This window comes from Orcinus orca, chromosome 10, assembly GCF_937001465.1.
Source record: "Orcinus orca chromosome 10, mOrcOrc1.1, whole genome shotgun sequence".
NCBI lineage: Eukaryota > Metazoa > Chordata > Mammalia > Artiodactyla > Delphinidae > Orcinus > Orcinus orca.
The window spans coordinates 63,359,460-63,383,348 of record NC_064568.1 but is presented as its reverse complement, the minus strand read 5'-3'; the positions used below and the strand labels follow the sequence as shown (position 1 = coordinate 63,383,348).

Genomic DNA, 23,889 nt, shown 5'->3' with positions numbered 1-23,889 from the left:
TAAAAAGAAAATATTGGTCTATATTAGAATAATTTTGTACTCTGAATGGTGTTAGGAAACTGATGAAAAGTTACGTGATTTCTGTGCCATGTGTTTTATTCATCTCTAGTTATAGAAGCACATTTGTTACTTGTGGTCAGGAAGGGAAGATAAATAGAGTTCACCAATAGGGAGAAGGATTCGGATGATTTCAGTTGCTGGAACGCCTCTGCCAGAGTCATTATGAGCTCTAATAATACGTAGGCAACTTATCCTTTTTCCTTTGTAATTTCCTCAAAAATTATTTACTAGTCTATTCAAGATTTAACAAATCTTTTTCTTAATGCAGTCTGCTACATTAAATTAAAAACATTTCAACCCATTTCAGAACCATTCTACATGGAAAGAAAAATATACAACTTTGACAGGCTAGTATTTACAAGGAAGAAAAGGTCTTAGAAAGTTATTTTTCTCCATCTTTCATATTAAGCCATTACAATGTTTGCCAAACTAAATATCTTGTGAAGATTTTTATAAAATAGCCTTGTAATAAGGCACTAATATCATGTTTTACTTTCAAGTGAAAGAGACAGTTAAACTTACTTGATGGAAAATTATTTTAAAACATGGCTTTCTGCATAGCATGTAATTCAGTATGATGCAATTCCATATAGAACTCTTCCCTCTGCTTCTGTGGCTAGATGCACAAAACAGACTTCTTTCTAACACGATTCTCCTGTACCTGCACTCTAGGAGGGTTCCAGTGAGCTCCACTTAGTATTTTTGTTGAGTGTCTCAGGTTCAAAAAAAATTCTGTATATTTTTGTTTCATTTATAATCATTTATAATCTTATCTATCACTCATGCATATTGGAGTAATAAAAAATTACAATATGACTTGTCAGTTTCTAGCAATTGGGAAAAAAATGAAGATTTTTTCAGGAATAATGGCAAACACTGTCTAAATGTGTCTTTTTGGAAGAGCAAAACATTCTAATTTTCTGAAATACCCTATGCAGAGGTCATATCTGTTTTGTTCACCAGCTCATTCACTGTGCCTCACAAGTACACTGCATATGGTGGCCATCAACATAGAAGAATACACATTTTACAAATGAACAAATATGCCATACTAGATGGAATGTTCTAGGGCAAGGTTTCCCCTTCAAATGGGTTTATTTTTCATATAAGACAATTCCTAGGAATAAAATAGCCATCATTTTCATCTAAGAACAGCTTATGAAAATTTGTTGTACCAGGACTAAACAAGGTACTTAATGGTATAAATTATATTATTAAATTACTTCAGATTTTCTCAGATGAGTTCAGATCAACTGTACTTTTATCTCCCTTTCTATCAATTAATAGATTAAATTGCAAGCACAGTGGGATCAATTGTGCATTTGTAACATTTTGTTCGATTTCACATATGCAGGTATGTGTACACACACACTCAAAACAAATTATCTAGATAACAGCACTCCAAATAATTAATGGAAATATAAATATTATTTCAGTTACCATAAAATCTTCCCTGCTTCTCTTGTCATAAAAAATTTAAACTTCATGATTCACATGTACTGTTTTAAGTACCAAAGAAATCTTTTTATTTTGAGTATACCTGGTTACCCATCTATATTTGAGAGGCCCTGGAAAGGTCAGCTCACAAGTTGTGGAGTTCAGTTTGGGTTAGCCTTTGTCGATGTAGGCATTCCATAATTTTATTACTGCCAGCTTGATTTTAATTTGAACTGCATCTTTCAACATATGAAGGCAAGTCCTACTTACAGTATTTTAAAATGAATTACTGAGTGATTTGCTGATGAAACATTTGGGGGATGCGAGAAATACCACTGGATGATTTAATAGACCAAATAAAGGTATATCCAGAGGGTAAACTTATTGTGGCTACTTGATTTGCAACACATGACCCCACCACTTTCTGTGCAGAACTGCTGCTCTGGTTTTTGCTTACCTCCAACACTGGACATTCTGGAGGAATCCTGATGAGAGCCGGATTTATTGCGGTTTTGATTTTTCCGTTTGTTGGCTGCTCTCACAGATCGGAGAAGTACCTCGCTAGCCTTGAAAAAGGCCACCATGAATGGTTGTTTTGACTGAGGCCCGTGTCTTCCCACGAGACCAGCCGACTTTACATTGATGCTGTGTCCTAGAACAGAGCGAAGGAGCACTGGGTTTATGAAGAAGAGATGAAGTTTACCTGATGGGAATGAACTCAGAGGGTACTTGCAAAAAGGGAGACTTTTTAAAACACTATCAGAATGTTTTCTCTGCAGGCCAAAGATTCTTATAAACATGGAAAGTTTACCATTACAGACAATTATCCATGCTTGATTTTCCATTTTGTATCCCTCTTTGGCCACAGAACACCGTCAGGCCTTCACTGATGGTCCCTTCTCAGACCTGGAAGTTGGCAATGTTCTAAATGGAAAGGCTTGACTCCCATTAGCCTGGAAATGTCCACGTTAAACAGTAATTTCAAAAAATTAGCTACAGGCGCTTCTGCATTAGGTGCCTTATAATTTTCCTCCATGTGATAAAATCTGAAAGGCTGGCTGGGTGTTTCTATTTTCACCAGCTTCTTTGGAGACTTTCCAGTGTTAATTAGTGTTGATAGCCTCGCCCCCTCACCTCTGGCCTGTGCCCATCGATCTTTACAAAGCTGTGATCTACTTAAAGCTCTTCAAAGATCCTTCCAGAACCCCTGCTGGGATGGAGATTTGCTGTAAGCTCCAGGTCTTTCTCCATGTAAAGGATTTTGAAGCAAACATGAAAATTACGGAATCCCTCCCCTTCTGAACTTGGACATGCCCGAATTATGTTTACTGAAAGGATTTCAGAAGATGCAAACCAAGCCTGGAGATGCTCAGGAAAGGAGAAAAATTCCAGGTGAGCTTGGATACTCACCTTGGTCTCTAAACCAGCCTGTGTCCCAGACCCTTTTGAGCCCCTGGAGTGGTTGTTTATCAGAAAAGGAGTGCACCCAGGGCCTGGGCAGGAATGGGTGAGAAGTGTCCTGGAGACTAGGAGTAGATGTTGATAAAGTATTTCTCCTTCTGGGATAGCAATAATAATTCTTATCATTATAAATGATAAGTATTATCATTATAAAAAAACATGTTTGGAGCCCATGCTGTGTACTCTAGGCATTTTTCTAAGTGTTTTCCATGCATTATTTAATGTGATTCCACAAATACCTTAGGAGTTAGATATTACTGTTTCCCCCTTTTTACAATTCACTCTTGCTATGATCTTCTCATTTAAAATAATTATCACAGAAAATTATATATATGTATATATGTGTGTGCATATATAAAGAAAACCATTAGTTGATATTGAATTCAATGAAAATCACCCAGAGAGGACAAACTGTTTAACCTTAAGTTGTACTTTTAGGTGAGAATTACTCAAAAGTCACGCAAAAAAAAAAAAAAAAATTCTACTCCAGATACAGAAGTTACCAATCTTTCCAGAGTAATATATCATGTGGTTTCAAATACGTGCATGATTGGCCCTGCCTTGCACCCAGAAAGATGTGCCAGTTTTCTTAAAATATTTATTCAGTCACGACTGTGGGGTAGCCTCAGTCCATTCTAAGACCTGACCCACCTTGGAAGAAAAGGGAATAGGTCCCTAAAATCAATGGCATTTTAGCAAATAAACTCTTGCTCTTAACACAGTTTATTTTGGCAGCATAAACACTTTTGTGTATACTTGTATTGTGCAGGGACCCTCTACCATCAGAAAAGGAGACTGTGTTATGTGAGTCTGTGCAGCTGTTGGGAGGAACACAGAGGTCCTTTAAATGTGGAGATATTGGTTAAAAAAAATGCATGTGTGTCAATGCAGGCAGCATCCATCAACGTCCCCAACAATTGCTCATTGGGAAAACTTGTTGCTTTCTTACAAATATGAAAATGGCCACCGGCTTCCCAAATGCCACTTCACTCTGTCCTAGCAGAGAAAGAACTTTCAAATAATCAGAGCAGTAAACCTTAAACAAATAAGCGTATGGGTTTCTCTTTTAAATGCAAACTTACAGTGGCTCCATGCCAGAGTCTATATTTCTTAGAAAAACTATATCACTGGCATAAATGAAAGAGGCAGTTTGATTTGTGGTTGGAGTAGTTTCCATTCTACTTCCACTGTAACAAATGTATTAATTCAGCTCAGACTTCCTCCTTCTGGCAGCCCTTTTGCTGTAAAAAGAGAAATTAGAAGTTCCAGCCAAATACCATACCTTGAACTGACCCACCTCAATACATAAACACTTTTACAACATGTTTATTCAGGTGTAGCACTTGAAATTGGTTTAAGATGTTTCCAGTGACAGAGAGTGCAGCAAAAGAAAAAAAAAAAAAACAGAACTGAGAAACTTGACTGTGATGGAAGAGAATAACTGGTGATCTGTTCTTTAAATTTTGGATTTTTTTTTCAGTCTTGGAGCACAACATAAAAAGTATTTGTTGAGCTCTAAGTTTGATGTTTTAATGAAGTGATAATTTAACAGGAACAAAATTTTTACTTGTATACATGGATGACTGCAGAAATAATTTTTAATATATGATCTTTCTAATACTGAAATAGGTTGCCACACGATGGCCATGAATGGAATGCAGTAAAATCAGTTTTCCATTCATCACAATACACACTGACCCTTTTCCAGTTAAATAAGCATTGAACCCAGAGTTCCAAGTTTCCTTGGGTTTGCAAGAGGATTCCTTTTGTTATTATTCAAAAGACTTCCAATATTTTCATTTTTATCTGTGGAGAAAGAAGACTGCTCTAAAGATTTATATTTTGAAAACTGTAAAGATGTGTGTGTGTGACAAATATGGGTTTCTTGGGCTTTACAAAGGTAGATATTGTGTGTGAAGCAAAGTCCCCTTCAAAGCAACGTGAACTCCCTTTAAAATAACTTTTGATATTATTAAGTTTCCTCTTGGTTTCCTTTCCACTTCAGCAATGATGTGACTATTAAGATTCCATAAGTTCATACTTACTCAGTGGCTCTTGATCTTGAGCTACACTGTGGAAGCATTAACTATATGACCTTGTCCTTCAGACACATTATACCTCCCTTGATTATGTTGACTGAACCTTTTGAATAGGGCTGAACAGTTATTTTTCTTAGAAGTGCTAATAGAAACCCAGACTATATTGCAGGTATTAAAAATAGTGACTATTTTGTAAAATCTATTTAACAATGTTGAATTTTATTATTAAAGGTACAGGATGTTTTAGATACTGCAAATATATCAGTAAAGAAACCTACCTAAAACATTTTGATTTAGGAAAACTCTATGTAGGTGTGTATTACTGTGGTTTTATTTTTCAAAGCTAATCTTCATTTTTGACTTATTAAAAAAAGTAGGTAGGAAACATATATACATTAAGGATTGAAAATACAGTGGATAGCAGATGCAAACTATTATATATAGGATGGATAAACAACAAGATCTTACTGCATAGCACAGGGAACGATATTCTGTATCCTGTGATAAACCATAATGGAAAAGGATGAAAAAGAATAAATATACATATGTATAACTGAAAAAATAAAAAAGAATATACAGTGGAAATAAATATAACCTGGGGTAATAAAAAGAGCATTAAAATAAAAGGGTGATAAGGGACACCAGCTGGAATCCAAGCTTAATCATTTTAAGATTCAGACAAGTTTAGGCATAGCTAGAACATGGGTAAGCTAAATTCACCAGGCATATATTAGGAAGAGAATAGAAAAACCTGAAGGGAGAGAACTCATCGGAAGGAACAGGTGAACCCCTAGAGTACAGATTCAGAACAATGTCCCAGTGAGTATAAGGAAGCAGGGATTTTGAGTCTGTAACTCAGTGTTCCTTCTGGCCTTGCTCCAATGTTTGCATGATTAACTTCTTAAGAACCAGGGGATTCAAGAAAATCTAACAGACCTATTTTTACCCAAAGTCCCTGTAAAATCCTGGGAGGGCAAGGGAGCCCTACTTTGGAGTTTGGTTAATGGTGTGATACAAGTGGTGGCCAAAGATTCTTCCTACTTCAGAAGAGTGGCTTCCAAGTAGCTCCACAATGGTACAAGATGGCAGCACCAGAATGTAGGTAGGTCCAAGATGAGTTCCTGTACCAGCATCAGCTTCAGAGAGTGGTAGCAGTTCAAAGGCAAGCAAAGCAGCAATTTCATGGCATTGGGAGTTTTAAGGTGGATAAAAAACTGTCCCAAAGTGAGAGGCAGGGCAAATGATGGGATGAAATGGTCCTAGAATAAGAGGACACTTCCCTTGTGTCACATCTGACATTGTACACTAGGAAGAGGGAAGGGTAGTGATCTGCTAAATGGGTGGGGTGAGAGCAAGAGAGGGAGAAGAACTTGATTGCTGGGAGTCAATTCAAGTTTAAATACACATGGGATCTCCCACACAAATGGGAGAGGAGATAGAAAAGTTTCTTTGAAGGATATACCAGCATTCCAGTGATTTCACTGATGACAGCTGGACCCAAAGAAACATGGTGCCCAATTAACCCAGGTTTCTGTATCACAGAATTCTTGAATCATAAAATAAAAGGGTGATGAGAAAAAATATGGGAGTCCAGAGTTTGATACGGGCAGAGGTATCATCTCTTGCATTTATGAAAAGAATGCCCATTAAATCTTTCCATGTGAATGTTTTTTAGAACTATTCCTATCCTGGCCATCTTGTTTTCATCTCGAAATTACTCAACAGGTACTGAGGGAAGAGAAGCAATTTGAGAAGCAAATATATGGGCATTTCTCAGTTTTATTAACTACAGAATGAATAAAGGTGGGGTTAGGATGGTATCATCTAAAGAAATAACTATTCTTTTCACACAGGTATCAAGAAGATAGTATGTGAGGCTGGCGCTTTGACTTACACATTTTGCCATAACTGAAGATGGATTCAAGACATCCAGATCTTCTCCTCTGATCCTTATGACTTTATATAAGCCTGGGGGTCAGGGTATTTTATTCACATCTGCCTAAGGACATAACTAACTATTTTCAAATTTAGAATCATCAAGACAGTAGGCTGGCAAGCCAAAGAGCCATCCCCAACTCACTAGTTTTGTATTTCAGACCATTCTTTTTGGAAAATGTGACTTTCAAAATGTTTATTTCTTTAAAAACAGGGTTATTAAAGGAGCCTCTGACAAAACAACTCTTTAGAGACATGTTGATGTTATAAGGACAAGTGGTTCCAAATATGAGCATTTAGTTTCCTTCCAGAATACACAATTTGAAAAACATTCACTTGAGGATTTATCAGAGTCTAAACGTTGATATCACTATAAGATGTTAGCATAAATTCCACTGTTTTCTTTCCTATAAATCCACAGTATTGAACACTTAACCCAAAACACCTGTGATGAAAGTTGTGCACAAATTACCTTTTCAAAAGACGCTTACAGCATCCTTTGTGGACTAGTTCACAGAAAACAAATCACTGCGCTGTTTCTCATTCACATATTCTCTTGCTCTTTGCTTAGTTTCAATCTGTGATTAAATCTGATTCTGGTACTCTTAAATTATAGTTTCCGTGGCTCTAAATTATACTGGAATCATACCCTTTTTAGAAACAGATGATTTAAAATGTGCAGAATTCTCTACCCGGCATATAGACTAAATCATTTTTATATCAAATTTTAAGGAATGTGGGGGAGATAGAATTTTGTCTACTTAAATTCCATATACATTTTAACTCAGTGAAATCTTAAATTAAGCAAATTGTAATCTTGCTATGAATTTCAACTATGTCATACTTTGATGAAAAATTTGCATAGTTTCTAGTTTTATAGTAAAAGCACAGACCTACTGCCAGATATTTGAAGTATCATAAATAAAATTTTACATTCCTGCTCAGAATTTTCCTGATTTTAAGATGGTTTACATTGCCTTACAATCTCAAATGAAAACAATGAAAAGCTGGGATTTTAAACTATTTCAGTGATACTGAAAACTCCCAGTAATGTGGTACTGGTTAAAAAATATATTGGTATTGAACTTCAGAGTACAAGGTAGTTACATTTTTTTTTAGTGATTCTTCATGGTGATTCTGGGCTTCTGTTTAACAAGCCAGGCTCATCATGCAATTTCTTTGCTAGATCTTTTCATTTTCTTCTTTATCCCAACATTTAAAAGAGTAAATTAAAAAATAACCACTTTGTTCTATATAATTATATGTTGACAATTATACAGTCATTATTAAAAAGTAACAGGACTTCCCTGGTGGTCCAGTGGTAAAGAATCTGCTTTACAGTGCAGGGGACACAGGTTCAATCCCTGGTCAGGGAACTAAGATCCCACATGCCGAGGGACAACTGAGGGACAACTATGTCCACACACCACAACTACTGAGCTCATGCACCTCAACTAGAGAACCTGCATGCCACGAACTACAGAGCCCACACACTGTGGAACCTGCACGCCACAACTAGAGAGAGAAAAACTTGCACTCCACAACTGGAGAGAAGCCCATTGCCACAACAAAAGATCCCGCGTGCCTCAATGAAGATCCCATGTGCCGCAACTAAGACCCGAACGGCCAAAAATAAAATAAAATAAATAATAAAAATAAAAAGTATCAAAAACAAAAGAAGGGTCAAGTGTAATAACATGTGTGAATAAGGATAAGATTCTGTAGCTGATGATAGAGAAGAAACATTGGGGGTATGACATCCACAGAGGGCAACAGGGGACCATGTCCTGACGTGCTAACATGAATGGGGGGTTGAGTATTATCTGCAGACAAGAAATGTAGTTACAATTCCTGGTAAATTCCTGGTAACACTGCAATAGAAGAAATTCATTTTCCTCTAGGATTGGAGTATGGGAAGGATAAAGTTTAAAGGAGGAAGAGATTTTTTAAAGAGTTTCCGTTCTTTCTAAAATGTTTATAGAAGGGATTCTCATGCCCTGCCGTCTGAGAAAGTCATGGGGATTAGTAAAGAAATTGGGATATTTGGTCAGAAACACGGGTATGATGGCTCAAAGCGTGTTGGGGGGAAAATGCAAATAGTTGAGAACTGTAGCTCAAGAAACTTCTGAAAGGTGGGGTGGGGGGTTGCCTGGAGGAAGAAAGGCCAAGAAACATAAAGGAGAAGGGCCAGAGGTTTAGGGCTTGTTGGGGAAGCTTTCCAGAATATTCAAATTTTTTATTGAACTGAGGGTGGGGCTGAGATGATGGAAAAGGATTAGTCTCCTTCCATGGGATGTGGTCTGAAATGTGGAGGCTTACTGTCTCAGGCGTGACAAGTCCCACAAATGCTTTTTACTGGGACCCTATTTTCAGCTAGTGGAAATATGAATCTCAAACTAGGAATTGTAATTCACCTTCACATAAGCACTTACTTACTTTTTAATAGCTCCTCTCTTTATATAGAGAGCCTTTCCCCTGAGGCCCTATGAGTTTTACAGGCATCATCTGTCACATGCCCCCAAAAGATTGGTTAGCTGTTGATCTTACAGGTCTCATTTATTTTAAGAAAGCAGAAACATTCTTTTCACAAAACCATGGGAAGAGTGAATTATTTTTAGTCTCTTTTCCAGTTATTATGTGACTTCTTAAAATAAAAAAATGTGTACACACACACATATACTTCTTTCCTTTAAAATCACAGGGGAGTTAAATAAAACTATAATGAAAGCAGGGTTTCAGCAGAAATCAACCAAAACGTCTTCAAAAACTATTTTTACGTGTTAAGATATCAATGAAGAAAAGCTTTTAGACGTCAAACGCATTTGAGTTTGTTTCATAGCAGTGAAATTAATTTCAGACTCTGCATTTTATCTCTAGTGGATTAAAGTAGACTTTGCAACGAACTTAATGCAGTTACTTGGGAAATTTATGAGTGTCTAAAGGAAACATTCTTTTTTACCAGCTTATATGATATATTATTCAAAAAGAACTTTTATCATACAGAAAAACATAGTTCATTAAATGTTTGACCTTCCCTTTCAATTTGATACATGAACCTGTGAAATGATCATAAGCTATGTCTAGAATCTTTAGAATAGTCAAGGACTACCAAAATGGAGGAGAAATAAATCATTTTGACACTTAATAAAGAGAAAGAGTGAAAGGAATTAAATGTGTTTTCCAAAATACATAGTGAAGGCCTGATACTGAATACGTAATGTATATACCATGATAAGTGTCTACTTTTTGCCAAAAAAAGAAAAAAAAGTGGAATTAAGACATTTGGGACTTAGTTCTTTCCTTCACATATGAAGATTGGATCACAAAACATTCTTCTGAGCAAAGAGAAGCAGAATCTTTCTTCACTTTTTCTCATGTCTCTGGCAACAGCAGAATGTGAGCTGGCCTGCCCCACATAAGGGACCAAGTGAGACCTCACGCCACTATGATTTCATGGTGGAGCCCAGAGCAAAAGCATCCTTCTGACCTGTCCACATGCAAAATAACAGTTGGGTTCCCAGGTGTTTATCTTTTGGTCAGCATGGGTCAGAAGCAAATCTGATCTCACAGCCTAAATAGAACTATCATGTTTCGATCAGTTTATCACCCCACAGAGAAATCATCTGAATACCTCCACTCATAAATAGAGCTGGTACCCAAAAGTCATAAAAAGCAAGCCTTTCAAAAGCATCAGGGAAATTGGGATTTGGGAAGGTGAGCCAGTTCAGTCCTTCTGAAGTTAAGAAAGAAGCAACAGCTGCCATTTTGAAGCTTGGTAATTTATCAGTTGTTTTACATACATCATCTTATGTACTCCTCCCAAAAAAACAACGGTTACATTTTTAAAATGAATAAAATAAGGCTCAGACAAGGGTCATGCTTTTAACTCAGCCCTGTCGACCCTAAGTACTACCCTATTCCTTTAAGTACACAGAGTTCCCCTTTGTTAGAGATTGTTTAGGGCTGATGCTTTCCTGTTGGGTCTCTGCTCCCCACCTTGAAAAGATTGGAGGAATCCATCCATCTCCTGGGTCTGGCAGTTATACACATATTGTGTTTGTCAAGGACACTGTGGTAGCTGCTGGTTTTGTGATGTTTAAGGTCAGACTTTCCTTCATAAGTGGGAAGACCATTCAACACTCCTTCCAACGATGACAACACAGGTGGTCCCCCCCTACTTTCCATTTCCCTCAAATTGAAACTTGACAAGTTCGACTACAGAGAAGTTGGAATCCATGTTCAAGGAGCTGAGACATGTAATTTCCCTATCAAGGTATTTTCCATCTAATTTCAAGTTTTGATCCCCACTTGTAATATATACCGTTGGCTTTGGTGGGTAGATGCTTTGGTTTGTTTTGGTTTTCCTTTGTCCCTGTGAGTCTACACCAGTTGAGTCAAAGTTTAGCCTCAGCACCAGTGACTGCTGATGCCTTAAAAGACTAAAGACTCTCTCTTCTTCCCATTGTGCTCTGTACTCATGAAGCAAAACCAGCACTGCCCTTGTTCTGCAATATGTCTTTAAGAAATATGTTCAGCGATGTTAAACTTATAGGGGAAAGAACAATGAAAGAGACGGAGTTAACTCTGAACGATGAGAATACAGAGAATCTCATATTCTGCATGGCCCCAAATCAATACTACCATGAACGTATTTACCCCTCATATCATTAGTCAAAGCAGAGTTAGAGCCTAGAATAGAGAATATAACAAACAACAAAAACTGGAATATGTTTCTGACCTTGGGATTTGTTTGGCAAGATGGGTGCTCCACAGTTACTGTTTTGAATTAGGGAAAATCCAAAACAGAAATACAGATGTCGCCAAACACTTCCATATCCCTTTTCATTAAGGGAAATCTAAAAAATGGTAAAATACCTCTTTCACCAGATAATGAAGGAGGACTAACTCCTGTTTTATCCACTTACTTTAAATCATTGATTTCAAAATTCTTTTTCATGTATGTTTTTAGGTTGTGATGCTAAAATTTGGATAAGCAAATGATGTTTACCAAATGGCTCTCATTCAAATGTAAACATATTATAACTTAAAACAAGGAAGTTGCCTTTAAAACCTGGTTTTAAAACATTGTATATATAATAGACATAGTAAAACAGCAAATCCAAGTTTTCCAATTTATTACTGATTATATTCTATAGTCAAATCTATTTTTAAAGAAAAACCATTTTCTCTCTACCAATCATTATACAAAATTAAACTAGGCTCTGGACGCCCATTTCAGAGTACCAACCAGAGAAAAATACAATAGAGATAACAAAATGGATATAGATATTTAAAAAGAAACCAGCATCGTGATTCTTCATTTTCTAAAGAACTAAGGCATCTGTAAATTACATTCAAACCATTTTGTTCAAAATATGAAGTTTTAGCAAAGCAGTTATGGCTCACCCTCTGCTCATAGGGAAACAAAGTTAAAAAGCAAAGCTAAACACAGTGAAAAATTAAAAACGTGTTTTATTTCCCAGAGATTTTTCTTTTCAATTTTTTGAGGAAAAAATTACCTCAATATGTGCTCCCAAAAATACAATTCAGGGAGTCCTCTTTAGGGCTGGAATAATACCAGGTCACCTTCAGCCTTGATGCTGGGAAGGGGGAATGGCGAGATGAGAGAAAGGATGAATTTCATCCAGACTTTTTGCAAAATAATCAATTAATATGTTTTGGAAACTGCATGCTTGACTAGCATGCAGTTTGCTGCACCGTGATTGAAACTACAAACTTGAGTACCGGTTGACACTTACAAAGGATGGTGGGGGAGGTAGACATGAGGATTCTATGATGGGGAGTGTGGATTAAAGACAGTAAAACAGAGGAGAGAAAACAGAGAAGGAGAACCTAGCAAAATACATTTGTGAGCAACACAGGGCACAAAAGGAGGGGGACATTCGTTACAGAATTCAAAATAAATTAAATTTGGCTAAATTTAATTACATGTTGAAGCTGATCACTGGAAGGAAAATAGTTACTTTCTTTCTTCTTTTCAGTCTATAAATTTATCAAATTAATGATAATTGTGTAAGGAGCTAAAAGAAATACTGAAGTAGTTAGATTTTAAAAAAACAAAAAAATATGGTAAAAATGCTGTCACCTGTTGTGGGTCAGATCACAGTTAAATTCCAGACAGAAAATATAAAAACCCAAAGGTAATTACCAACAGATCCAACATAAAGTTCAATTTTGTTCTATAACAATCATTATTAATAGCATGTCCTGTTTGGAAATTATAAAAATGCATTAATTTTTTTCAGTTTGGAATTTATATAAAATTCATATCATTTGTGAGAGTCATAGTGTATAAGATCTGGATCTGGAAGATCTGGAAAACACATCATTTTTAGGTTCAAGGGTAAGATTCTTGAGCTTTCTAAGGCTGTTTCCTTGTGTACAAAATGGGAAAATAGTAAAGATAAAGTAGACATTCCACTTAAAAAGCTCACCAAATGACTGGCATCTAATACGCTCAGGAAATATTAGGTCCCGTTAGTTATTAATATTATTTTGATTGACCACCACAGCAAATACATGGTTTGAATATGTATTTTATATGAACTACAGATGAACCTAGCAAATAAAACCTGAATTAATCATGAAAACTAAAAAATACGAAATATTAGCATGGAAGAAAAAAAAAGTACTGCCAAAATCAGGGTTTAAAAAAAGCAGCTATTTGTATAGACAGAAAATAATTTTTGCTAAGTTGAGTGAGTTTGAAATACATAAAGTATAGTTTATAAATATCGTATATGACTAAGAGAATTAATAAGAACTTAGGTTGAACAAAGTAGAAATTTAACAGTGCTCCTATATTTATGTTTAGTTCTCTAGCCATGAAAGGCATATTGATGATTTTGCTCATTTTTATGCAGTGGGAAAGGAGCAAAAATCTGAGCACACTGGAAGGATCTATGTTCTCTGATGTGCTTTAAGATATTACACAAGTTAGAAAATCCATAAGTCACAGCTTACGTGGGTTTGGAAAATTAACAAATACTGATCTTAAACCCCAGAGGAAATCTATGGCATATTTATTTTCAGTAGAAATCTAGTCATTTTTACCATAAAGATACAGGAATTCTTCTCAGTGGAAACTCTTCTGAATCATTCACATAAAATGACCAAGGCGGTTGTTTTGCTTAGCTATCTTTTAAATCTCTCTTATGGCTTGATTCATATCAAAAAAAAAAAAAAGACTTTCTTAGAAACTGACATATTGCCATAGATTTATTTATGTTTTAGTGTTTTTAAAATTCTATAGAAATATGATAGAAACAGAAGCCATTTTAAAACGTTCTGGAGAAATTTAGATTAAGTTTTACATTTCGTTATGATACTGAAAAATATATTGTGGCACTTAAAGAAAAAGAAAATATAATTATACTTAAATGTTGTAATAAGAGCTCTCTAGACACCTTAATAATTATAGATGTTCAGCTATGAACTTATCTGATCCTTCACGTGATCAGTTGGGAATTTGTTTATGCCTGGGTATTACCCCTCTTTGTATACACACACGCACACAAACACACACACACATTTACCCCAAAAGATGTCTAATATTTCTTACTTCCCTTTATCCATTTCTCCATCTCTGATTTTATATAATATCTTAAGTTTTGGTTTGAATGAAACTATTTAATACCAAGCTTCTTAAGATGGTACATATCTATTCACGGTACCCTCTCTGAATATAATATTTATATGTGTATAATGCTTAAAGTGTAAATATATAAATTAAAATTACCTGAGAAATTATCACAGGCAATATAATAATCCCCGGACAAAAGGTCAAATAAATAGTGAATTCTTCTAGTCACACGAGCTCATTCCCTCACAATACAAATAATTACTAGCCATTAACTCCCAGGTCTTAGGCATTTTATACTTATGCCTTCAATCTGCCCTTTTCACACATTGATTTAATTTCTGGACTACAGGGAAAATTTAATTTTACTTATTCACTGTATTTATTTAAGTATTTGAAGATAACTATTCTTCAACTGTCCTCCTAATTTATTCTTAAATATTCATCCAAAAGTCAAGCAGGTATGCTCTAATTATCCTCAGCATTAAACATAAAGAAGTACTTCATTTATACTAATATTTATGTAAAACAAACATAGGAGTATATGTTCCTTTTTCCTATCAGAACATTTAGCAAGATATGCGATTTTTGCAGTTTCTTGGAAGTAGAGACTCTCATTTATTTGTTTGAAACCAATTGTCAGCACCATAAATTCAGCAACAGGGAGCCATATGGTTTTATGAACAAAAAAGACTTAATTACTTTAAAAGATAAAGTTCAGATAAGGGAAGAGAATATTATCAAATCTCAAAATATTTAAGAGATCCTCCGATAAGTGGACATAATTCAACTTTTTGAACTGAGATACATAATAATGAGAAACTGTAGTCAAAACAGCCGGACAAAAAGAAAAATATCACCCTTGATCTCTGAATTTCTTCTGCTACTTATTAGCACTATGTCAGCTGATATTCAGATTAACCAGCCACATAGATCATTTGACCCTTGAGACAGATAAATAGTCATCTGACAACACAAGGGCTTAATTTGGAAAATTTTCCCCTGAGTTAAAAAAGACTGTGTTTGGGAATCTGAGGATAACACAGCAAACTTATTTAATCAGATACTTGCATTGAAAAGCAGCAGATTCCAGCACTTAACTAAATTTAAGCAGATATCTCATTAAGAACTCCTCATCTCTCTCAGACAGATGCTCACATTTAATAAAAGTAAAAGAATATCAAGTTAGTAACTCACATATTAATTTAATATATAATGACATGAGGACTTTAGATTATAAACTAGATTTTTCTAATTAGGAGTATATATTCTGTAATTCGAAAGATGTCATGGAATTTTTGAAAAATCTGATTTAAGACAGCATATTTAGAAGCTACCACAGCATATTGCAAGTTTGGAGAAAAATTTTATCAGTGCTTTAAACTACTCTTCACATAATAAGGAACAATAGAAATAAGCAACAGTTCAAGGTTGTAGAAAAAGAAAACCTAATCCCATTTCTTATTAATGTAGGTGTGGCAGTTGTCAATTTGCAAGAATGAGCCCCAAAATTCCAAGTGGAAAGGTAGAGAACATGGCAAAACCCTGGGTAATAAAAGTTTTAAAATACTCACTTTCAGTTTAATTGTACTGATAACTGAAGTTAAGACCCTTTTTATAATCTGAATAATAATGTTGGTGGAAATAAAAGAGGTTGAAATTGTTGGTGCTTTTAGAAAAGCTCTGAAATATCAATATATTTATGTACATATATAATTTCTAAAAATGGAAGGGAGAAAACTTTTGTGTACTAACAAGCAAAAAATAAATAAAAAGCTATAACTTTACCCCTTTACAATGTCTGGGAAATATAGCTGCTAACCAACACGGGCTATATCTTGAGGAGGCAATAATTACAATGGTTTGTTTCCTTGACTTTCAAAGAGGTCTTCTATGATGTGTTTCCAATCAATTCATAGAGTATCTTCATTTTCTGATTTTTTTTATGGGAAATATCACTTATGTAGTGGGGATTTTATGCAATTTGCTAAAAAAGTTAGCACAACATATATTAGGAGTTCTTGGGTCCCACACTTTAAAAAAGACGATCAATGTTTTTTAACCATGTTTTCTATGAGCATTAAACTACTGCTTGTAAGAAGCCATGTTGATGTGTAATGTTTGCTAATAGGTTTATGAAGCCAAATGATAGTAATTTACACTGAGGCATCTCTGGGTTGAAAATTTTTTCTGATAGTTATGTACGCCAGCCTTTAATCAATTATCCTCATATATTACCCTATAACAAGGGTCGTTACCCTTATATTCATTGATGCAGTTAGTTATCTCAAAAATAATCATGTCACTTTTTTATAAGAATAAAATTGTTGGGCCTCAAGAAAACTACCATATTAAGTACTAATAATTTGATATTCTCCAGTGCCTATGAAGACCTAGCCAATATAAGCAATCAATTGATCATGACACATATCTCTGAATGTTCATTTCTGTTGGCTTCATACCCTAGATCAGAGGTATTTAAAAGCTTCCTACCAATAATCATTTCATCAACCAAAATTATTAGACTTGCGCCTAATAACATAACTATACACTATGCTTCCAACTCAAGATTTAAGAACATATATCAACAATCTTACCTCTCTCCAGTGGACTATCATTTGTGAATTTATCTAAAGTCTTATTAAATCATCTGTAAAATCTCCACAATGAAAGAAGTGATCCTAATTTAAGGAGTACCATGTAGAGTTAATTCTCTATGCATTTTCTCTTTCAGTTCAACTCAAACACCTTTATTCCTGTCTCACCATGTTCCGGGTACTATTGCTTAATATAGTCTCACACTGTCCTTGGAAGGTAATTACCATTACACTCATTTAATTAACGCTATGGCTAAAATGTAAAGTATTTTGTCAGAGCCAAGATTTGAATCTAGTTTTCCTAACGATTTCTCTTAGAATTTATATTTCCAAAATGGAGGGATCAATTCTATTCCTTTATTCTCTTTATTTAAATTAAGTATCAAAACCTTAAACTCTAAGTTATAACAATAACTATAAATTTCTTTATATTATATTTAAGCATTAATGATAATGAATTTAATTTGATAGTTTCATACCTCTGAAATCTTTTTTTCTTTCTTGATTTGGCTACAAAATTTAGTGAAACTTTGAAATCTCTGACTTTAAATCTGAATTTTTACCTTGATACGCTTGGAAATTACGCCACAACTTTGTCCAAAGAAAAACGGATTTTAGAGTCTTATTAAAAAAGAACCTTATACTGTTTCTTGGACATTGAACAATACTCTGACAAAACAACATTTTGATGACTTGAATACAAATGAATCAGAAACATACGGATTGAATTTTCCTTGACATATAAGTGGGTTTGAATAGAAAGGAAAAAGTCATTGGCAAAATTTACTCTGAGTATTGCCAAACCTAAAATGTCTGAAAACATAGGGTTTTTAAAAAGACATTCTAATGATCCCAAAAATACTATCTTTGTTTTTCCATCTCTAAATTATTCTATAAACCCAAATTTGAAAAAAATGAATTAATTTACTTGGAAGGTTTAAACTATATAAAGCATCAAACAATGGAAAATTACACTGTTTGGGGAGAAAACCCAAGTCTTAAAAGCTAGATTAAATTGCTATCTGGGTAATAAACTCTGTGTATGTGTATATATATATATATATATAGGACATATGTATAGTAGATATATATATAGGATATAAATATATATATAGGATATGATACCAATTACTGTAGTTTTATTAACAATTTTAATAAGGATCTAACAAGCCAGGTAATTAATGTATGTTTATAATTTAGGGAACTGAACATCTTAAATTATAAGACAGACCTAAATCTACTCATTTGCTGCTAAAAAAAGAGTACCTATTTTATCATAGAGGGTTATTAACCACCATGAGGGAGTGTTAGAAAATTCTGAAACTGATTTAGCACAATTGGATACAACCACTTGTATGGAATTTCTAGATTTTGCCGTTAAGAAGCAGCAATGTTTCCTTTCCATTTGCTTGCTCATATGTTTGCTTTATTTAGCTGAAACAGACATTTGGAACTCAGAGAATTATCTATTCTGCATGAAAAAAATCAATAGACTATCCTTAAACTCTCCTGCCAAATCCATGGCAGTTCACTTATCAAATTTCTAAAAAGAATATTTTACAAACTGACGTACTTTCCACAGGTCCTCTGAGGAATCATGATGCTACTTTTGATTTCAACAGTCTTTTGATTTCCAAATATATTTAGATCTCTTAGCTATTTTTTCTTTGTGGAAGCAAGATAAACAAAATTTAATAACTTATATCACTGACTTTCTCCTCACCTTATGATTGAAACGATTTTAATCTGTACCATGGTTTGTGGTATAAAATTCAGTGTTACACCAAATTGGTTTGGTTAATAATCACCCCAATTTACAGTTTGGAATGTCTTCTTAAGAGTAACATGTTCGGGCTTCCCTGGTGGCACAGTGGTTGAGAGTCTGCCTGCCGATGCAGGGGACACGGGTTCGTGCACTGGTCCGGGAGGATCCCACATGCCGCGGAGCGGCTGGGCCCGTGAGCCATGGCCACTGAGCCTGCGTGTCCGGAGCCTGTGCTCCGCAAGGGAGAGGCCACAACAGTGAGAGGCCCGCGTACCGCAAAAAAAAAAAAAAAAAAGTAACATGTTCATATATGTAAAATAGATAAACAACAAGATCCTGCTGTATAGCACAGGGAACTATATTCTATATCCTGTAATAAACCATAATGGAAAAGAATATGAAAAAGTATATATATATATATATATATATATATATATATATATATATATATATATATATAACTGAATCACTTTACTGAACACCAGAAACTAACACAACATTGTAAATCCACTATCAATTAAAAAAAAGGAGTAACATGTTCAATGACAGGTGGTCCATAAGAGCCTTTTAAGTCACAAACTCATTCAACAATCATTCAAAACATGTTTTTAATACCTACAACCTGCACGGTGCCAAGTACCAAGGGTACCATTGTGAACCAGAAATACACATCCATGACCTTATGAAATGGATATTCATTCAAATATGTAATCATGAAAGTGTTACTCTGATTGATTAAAGCAGCAAGTCTAGTTCTTTAATGACCTGTGGTCAAGTTACAAGAATATACACATAAATTAGATGTCATGTGCCTTCCATCATTTGTCTCCAAATCACTTTCCTAATAGCATCTGCAATCATATTTATACATGAAAGCTGTTCTAGCCAAATCTGGACTGCAGAATGTTCTAGACAACACCATGCCTTTTTGCCGTTCTATGTATTTACTCACATTGTTTCCTCATCCAGGAACTACCTCTCTCCTCCTTTCTCACCACCACACCCTCTCCCTCCTCATCTTCATTTCTTGAAATCTTACCCAGCTGACCTAGCCCAGAAGTTACATGGACCACAGTTCTTTGGCTCCATTTGGACTTAACCATCTCCTTACGTTTCCTATAGTGTCTTGATTATATCACTATTTTTAGGATTTAGGGCACTTCAGTCTTTCTTAAGTAGCTATATTTGTCTGTCTCCCAGGTCATTGTCTCCTTAACACTTTGTCTTGCATGAATAGACACTCGAAGATTTTATGTCGAACAAATGAATAAATGAATAATAGTCAACAAATGAATTTGAAAGGAGACTTTCCTGAGTTTCATTTTTTCACGACTTCCAATTACTTTTGCTGAGAAGTAAGCATATTCAGATTCCATTGTTGCAAATAAAAAGTGATCTGTCTGCTCTGGCTTAAATACAAAAGGCCAGCTTGTCTAGCATATTTAATCATTTTAATATTTTCATATCAGACAATATTAAAGAACCAAAGAAGAGCAACAAAAGGCTGTGTATCTCAAACCTAACTTTTAAAAAAAGAATTTGGAAAACTTTGAAAGAAGTGAAATGTTAGTTTATTTTAGGCTCCAAAAAATCACATAAATAATATGTCATTTAAAGTAAAATTACCCCTAAAATATAAGAGAAATCAATCAAAGGAAAAGGATAAACAAAATATAAAGTAGTTCTCAGAGAGAAAAGGATGACTTGAAAGCAAGTTAGAACTAAATAGTATAGGGCCCTCCAATTTTTTCCCCTAGATACAGCTTCCTGATCTTTAAAAGACTGTAGCTCGAATTTGCTCACTGTTCTGCACTCAGAGTCCATTGGACTCTTAGTGTGTAGCGAAGTGCATTCAATAATATTATGTGCTGACTACCTCATGCCTCACTCAACTGCAAGCCTCGTGAAGCCATCTCTGTACTTGCTCACTATTTTATCTCCAGCATCAAGCCAAGCACACAGCACATCGCTACTCGGTGAGCATTTCTGAGCATAAGAATAACATCTGGAGCTTCTCAAAAAAGATTTCCTATAGACCTGTGGACTAAGAATGACACCTGCCATATCAGTAAACAAAGGATGTTGCAGCCAACAAGCTGCAGCCACCCCAATGGTGAGCCCTGAGGGAAGTTGGAGTGGAAACAGGATGCCCACCATCAAACCATCAGCCACTGCAGCTGCCCCCTGATGGTGCACCCTGAGGAGACTCAGGATGAGAAAGCACATGATACTGACCCCAGACAGCTGAGATGCATATCAAAGGAATGATTTCAGACTCTTGCATCTTCCCATATATAAATTTCTTAACTTGAGATGCCTGGTTTTCTTTAATTAACAATAATCTTTTGATGTTCTGACTACCTGGTCTTTGTTGTAAAAACTCCTGTATATCCTGGCTCCTCCCCTACCTCTTTGGAGCTCTCCTTTAGAGCTATCTGAGAGGCTGTGTCCTGGGCTTAAGTCCCCAGTTTTGTCCACCAAGTAAAATATAACTCTCAACTTTTAGGTTGTGCTTTTTTTTTTTTTCAGTCAACAGATCCCTCCCAGAAGTGATTCTGGAGCTGTTGACTTTGACCAAATATTATAATATGTTAAGACCTAACTCAGTATCATTTTCTGCAGTTTTTTATGACTCTTTTGTTCCATCCCCATCCTCCTCTGTATTATGGTAGGTCCTTTGTCTGTTTCCCTATCATCTATTTTGATATATATTTCTTTTTATAAATCAGGTTTTTGAGACATACTTTGAATATGGTAATATCCATTCTTCTTTAGTGTACAGTTCTATACATTTTTACAGATTATATAGTTGTGTAACCACCACAAAATCAAGACATAGATCCATAGCATTTTATACATCGCTTTCTTTTGGTATTGTTATATCACAGTTGTTCTACTTGTTTGCATACATGTCTTCAACACAAGACTAAAAACTGCAAGAGCAGGAACAGAACTTAATTCTTTACCCCCCACACCCACTGCAGAGCCTGACAATAAACGTGTGTTCGGTAATGTGTTTATAAATAAGTTAACTAATCAATATATTGCCCTATCTTATAGAATGCACCACTTTGCACATTGTGTGTATAAAATATACATTGGTTAAATCCCACAAAAAGCTGTAACTCTCAATGTGTCCAAACCAGAACTCCCCAAAATTTATGAAATTCAGTGCTTACCATCTCCTGTTTCTGCACAGAGTTGTAAGCCCAAATTGTTCTGTGGATTAATCACCCAATGATTGCTGGTCACAGTGATATCAAAGACAAGCCAACCCACATCTAGAGCTTGGGCCTTTCTTGTGTCTAACAAGAACAGATCTGCATCCCTAAAAGAAGAAAGAGAACAGCAAAAAAGAGTTACAGGTTTGAATGAAGATCATCATTTCCTACACTTAAGTGAAAACACTGCAAAAGCATTCTTACAATAACAGGAGTTCATTAAAGGATAAGAGGAACAAAGGACTCAAGTGATGAGTAATAAGATACAGAACCTTTTATTGCTGGAATCTCAGCCCAAACCTGGTGCAGATTAGGAATATCTGACAGTAATTTCCATTTGCCTGCTCTTCACTGTCAAGTTTCCTTTACAAAGGGACTTAGTGGTCTTGGTTTCGTCCCTGATAATCAGTGTTTTCCCAAACCATTACCTATAAGTAGCAGTACACTGGCAAGTACACAAGCAAGGGTTAAACTGAATAGAGACAGAAGTGAAAGTAACTGCTCCAGTCTGGACGGATGTGGATTCTCCAAGGAGATGGAGGGCAGGCAGGCTGTGATGCAAGCCTCTGTTTTAGAGGGAGTTTTCCTTTTGTTTACCACTTTCATTATACTTTTTTCCATTTTTATTACATATATTTTTCATTTTTATTTCATTTTCTATTTTTATTATATAATTAATTATGTTATGGATCCCAGAGGCCAAGAGAGGGTCACCAAGTATACCACTGGATTAAGGGAGAAATCCCATAGATTGAGCTATGGCTCTTCCCTGACTCACTTTAACACTTTCTTTGTGCACAAGTCCCCTGGGGACAGTAGTACCTATGCATATAGACTTGTATGTTTTAGGATAATCTCCACAGTGTTACTGTTATTAACATTTATCAATCTTAACTTTAGTATTAAATTTACAAATGTATGAGTATTTGTCAAACTATAATGAATTATTTTATTTATTATATCCTTACTACAGGCAGCTTCTGAGCTAAGTGCTACATCTTTTTGATGTTTAGTCATTATTTTAATTTGTTTTATTGAAGTATAGTTGATTTACAGTGTTGTGTTAATTTCTGCTGTACAAAAACATGATTCAGTTATACATATATGTATACACATCCTTTTTCATATTCTTTTCCATTATAGTTTATCACAGGATATTGAATATAGTTCCCTGTGTTATACAGTAGGACTTTGTTGTTTATCCATTCTATATATAATAGTTTGCATCTGCTAATCCCAAACTCCCAATCCATTCCCCCCCCACACCCCTCTCCCTTGGCAACCACAGGCCTGTTCTCTATGTGACATTTAATCTTTACAATAGATTTTTATATTGATGAAATTAAGGCTCAGATAGGTTGATGGTAAAAACAATGGAACTCCATCAAAGTAGAATAGAAATACACTATTATGCATTTTATGATTGTGCTGAATCTGACAGCATATTATTCATATGAGGAAGATCAGAGCTTTGTCATAATAAGCTATGTTAAATACTATTCTACTGTATTTTCCATCTATCTGTATCTTAGAAGTCACTTTAAAGGTGGATTACAAAATGTAAAAAACTAATTTTGGATAAAATCAAATCATGCATATTTATTATTTTCTTAGAAAAAAATCTATAATTGAAAACTGAACTATAGCAGAAGTAAAGAATATCAGTCAATATTTTAGAAGGTACCTCTCCATTTCTTTAATTAAACTTGATTTATACCATTCTTCCATTAACCTAGAGAACTTAAAATTAATGTTTTATGATCAATTATATTGT

The 23,889-nt window shown here is 35.0% G+C and overlaps 1 protein-coding gene across 1 annotated transcript in view; it reads right to left on the bottom strand.

Moving 5' to 3' along the window:
- Positions 1-23,889, bottom strand: part of BMP5 (bone morphogenetic protein 5) — a 118,085-nt gene that overhangs the window by 16,839 nt on the left and 77,357 nt on the right. Inside the window, exons 3-4 of the mRNA XM_004267776.3 lie at positions 22,074-22,222; positions 1,955-2,149 (exon numbers count right to left, since the gene is read on the bottom strand). Of these exons, the coding sequence (XP_004267824.1) occupies positions 1,955-2,149; positions 22,074-22,222 (344 nt within the window). The remainder of the gene's footprint in view (positions 1-1,954; positions 2,150-22,073; positions 22,223-23,889) is intronic.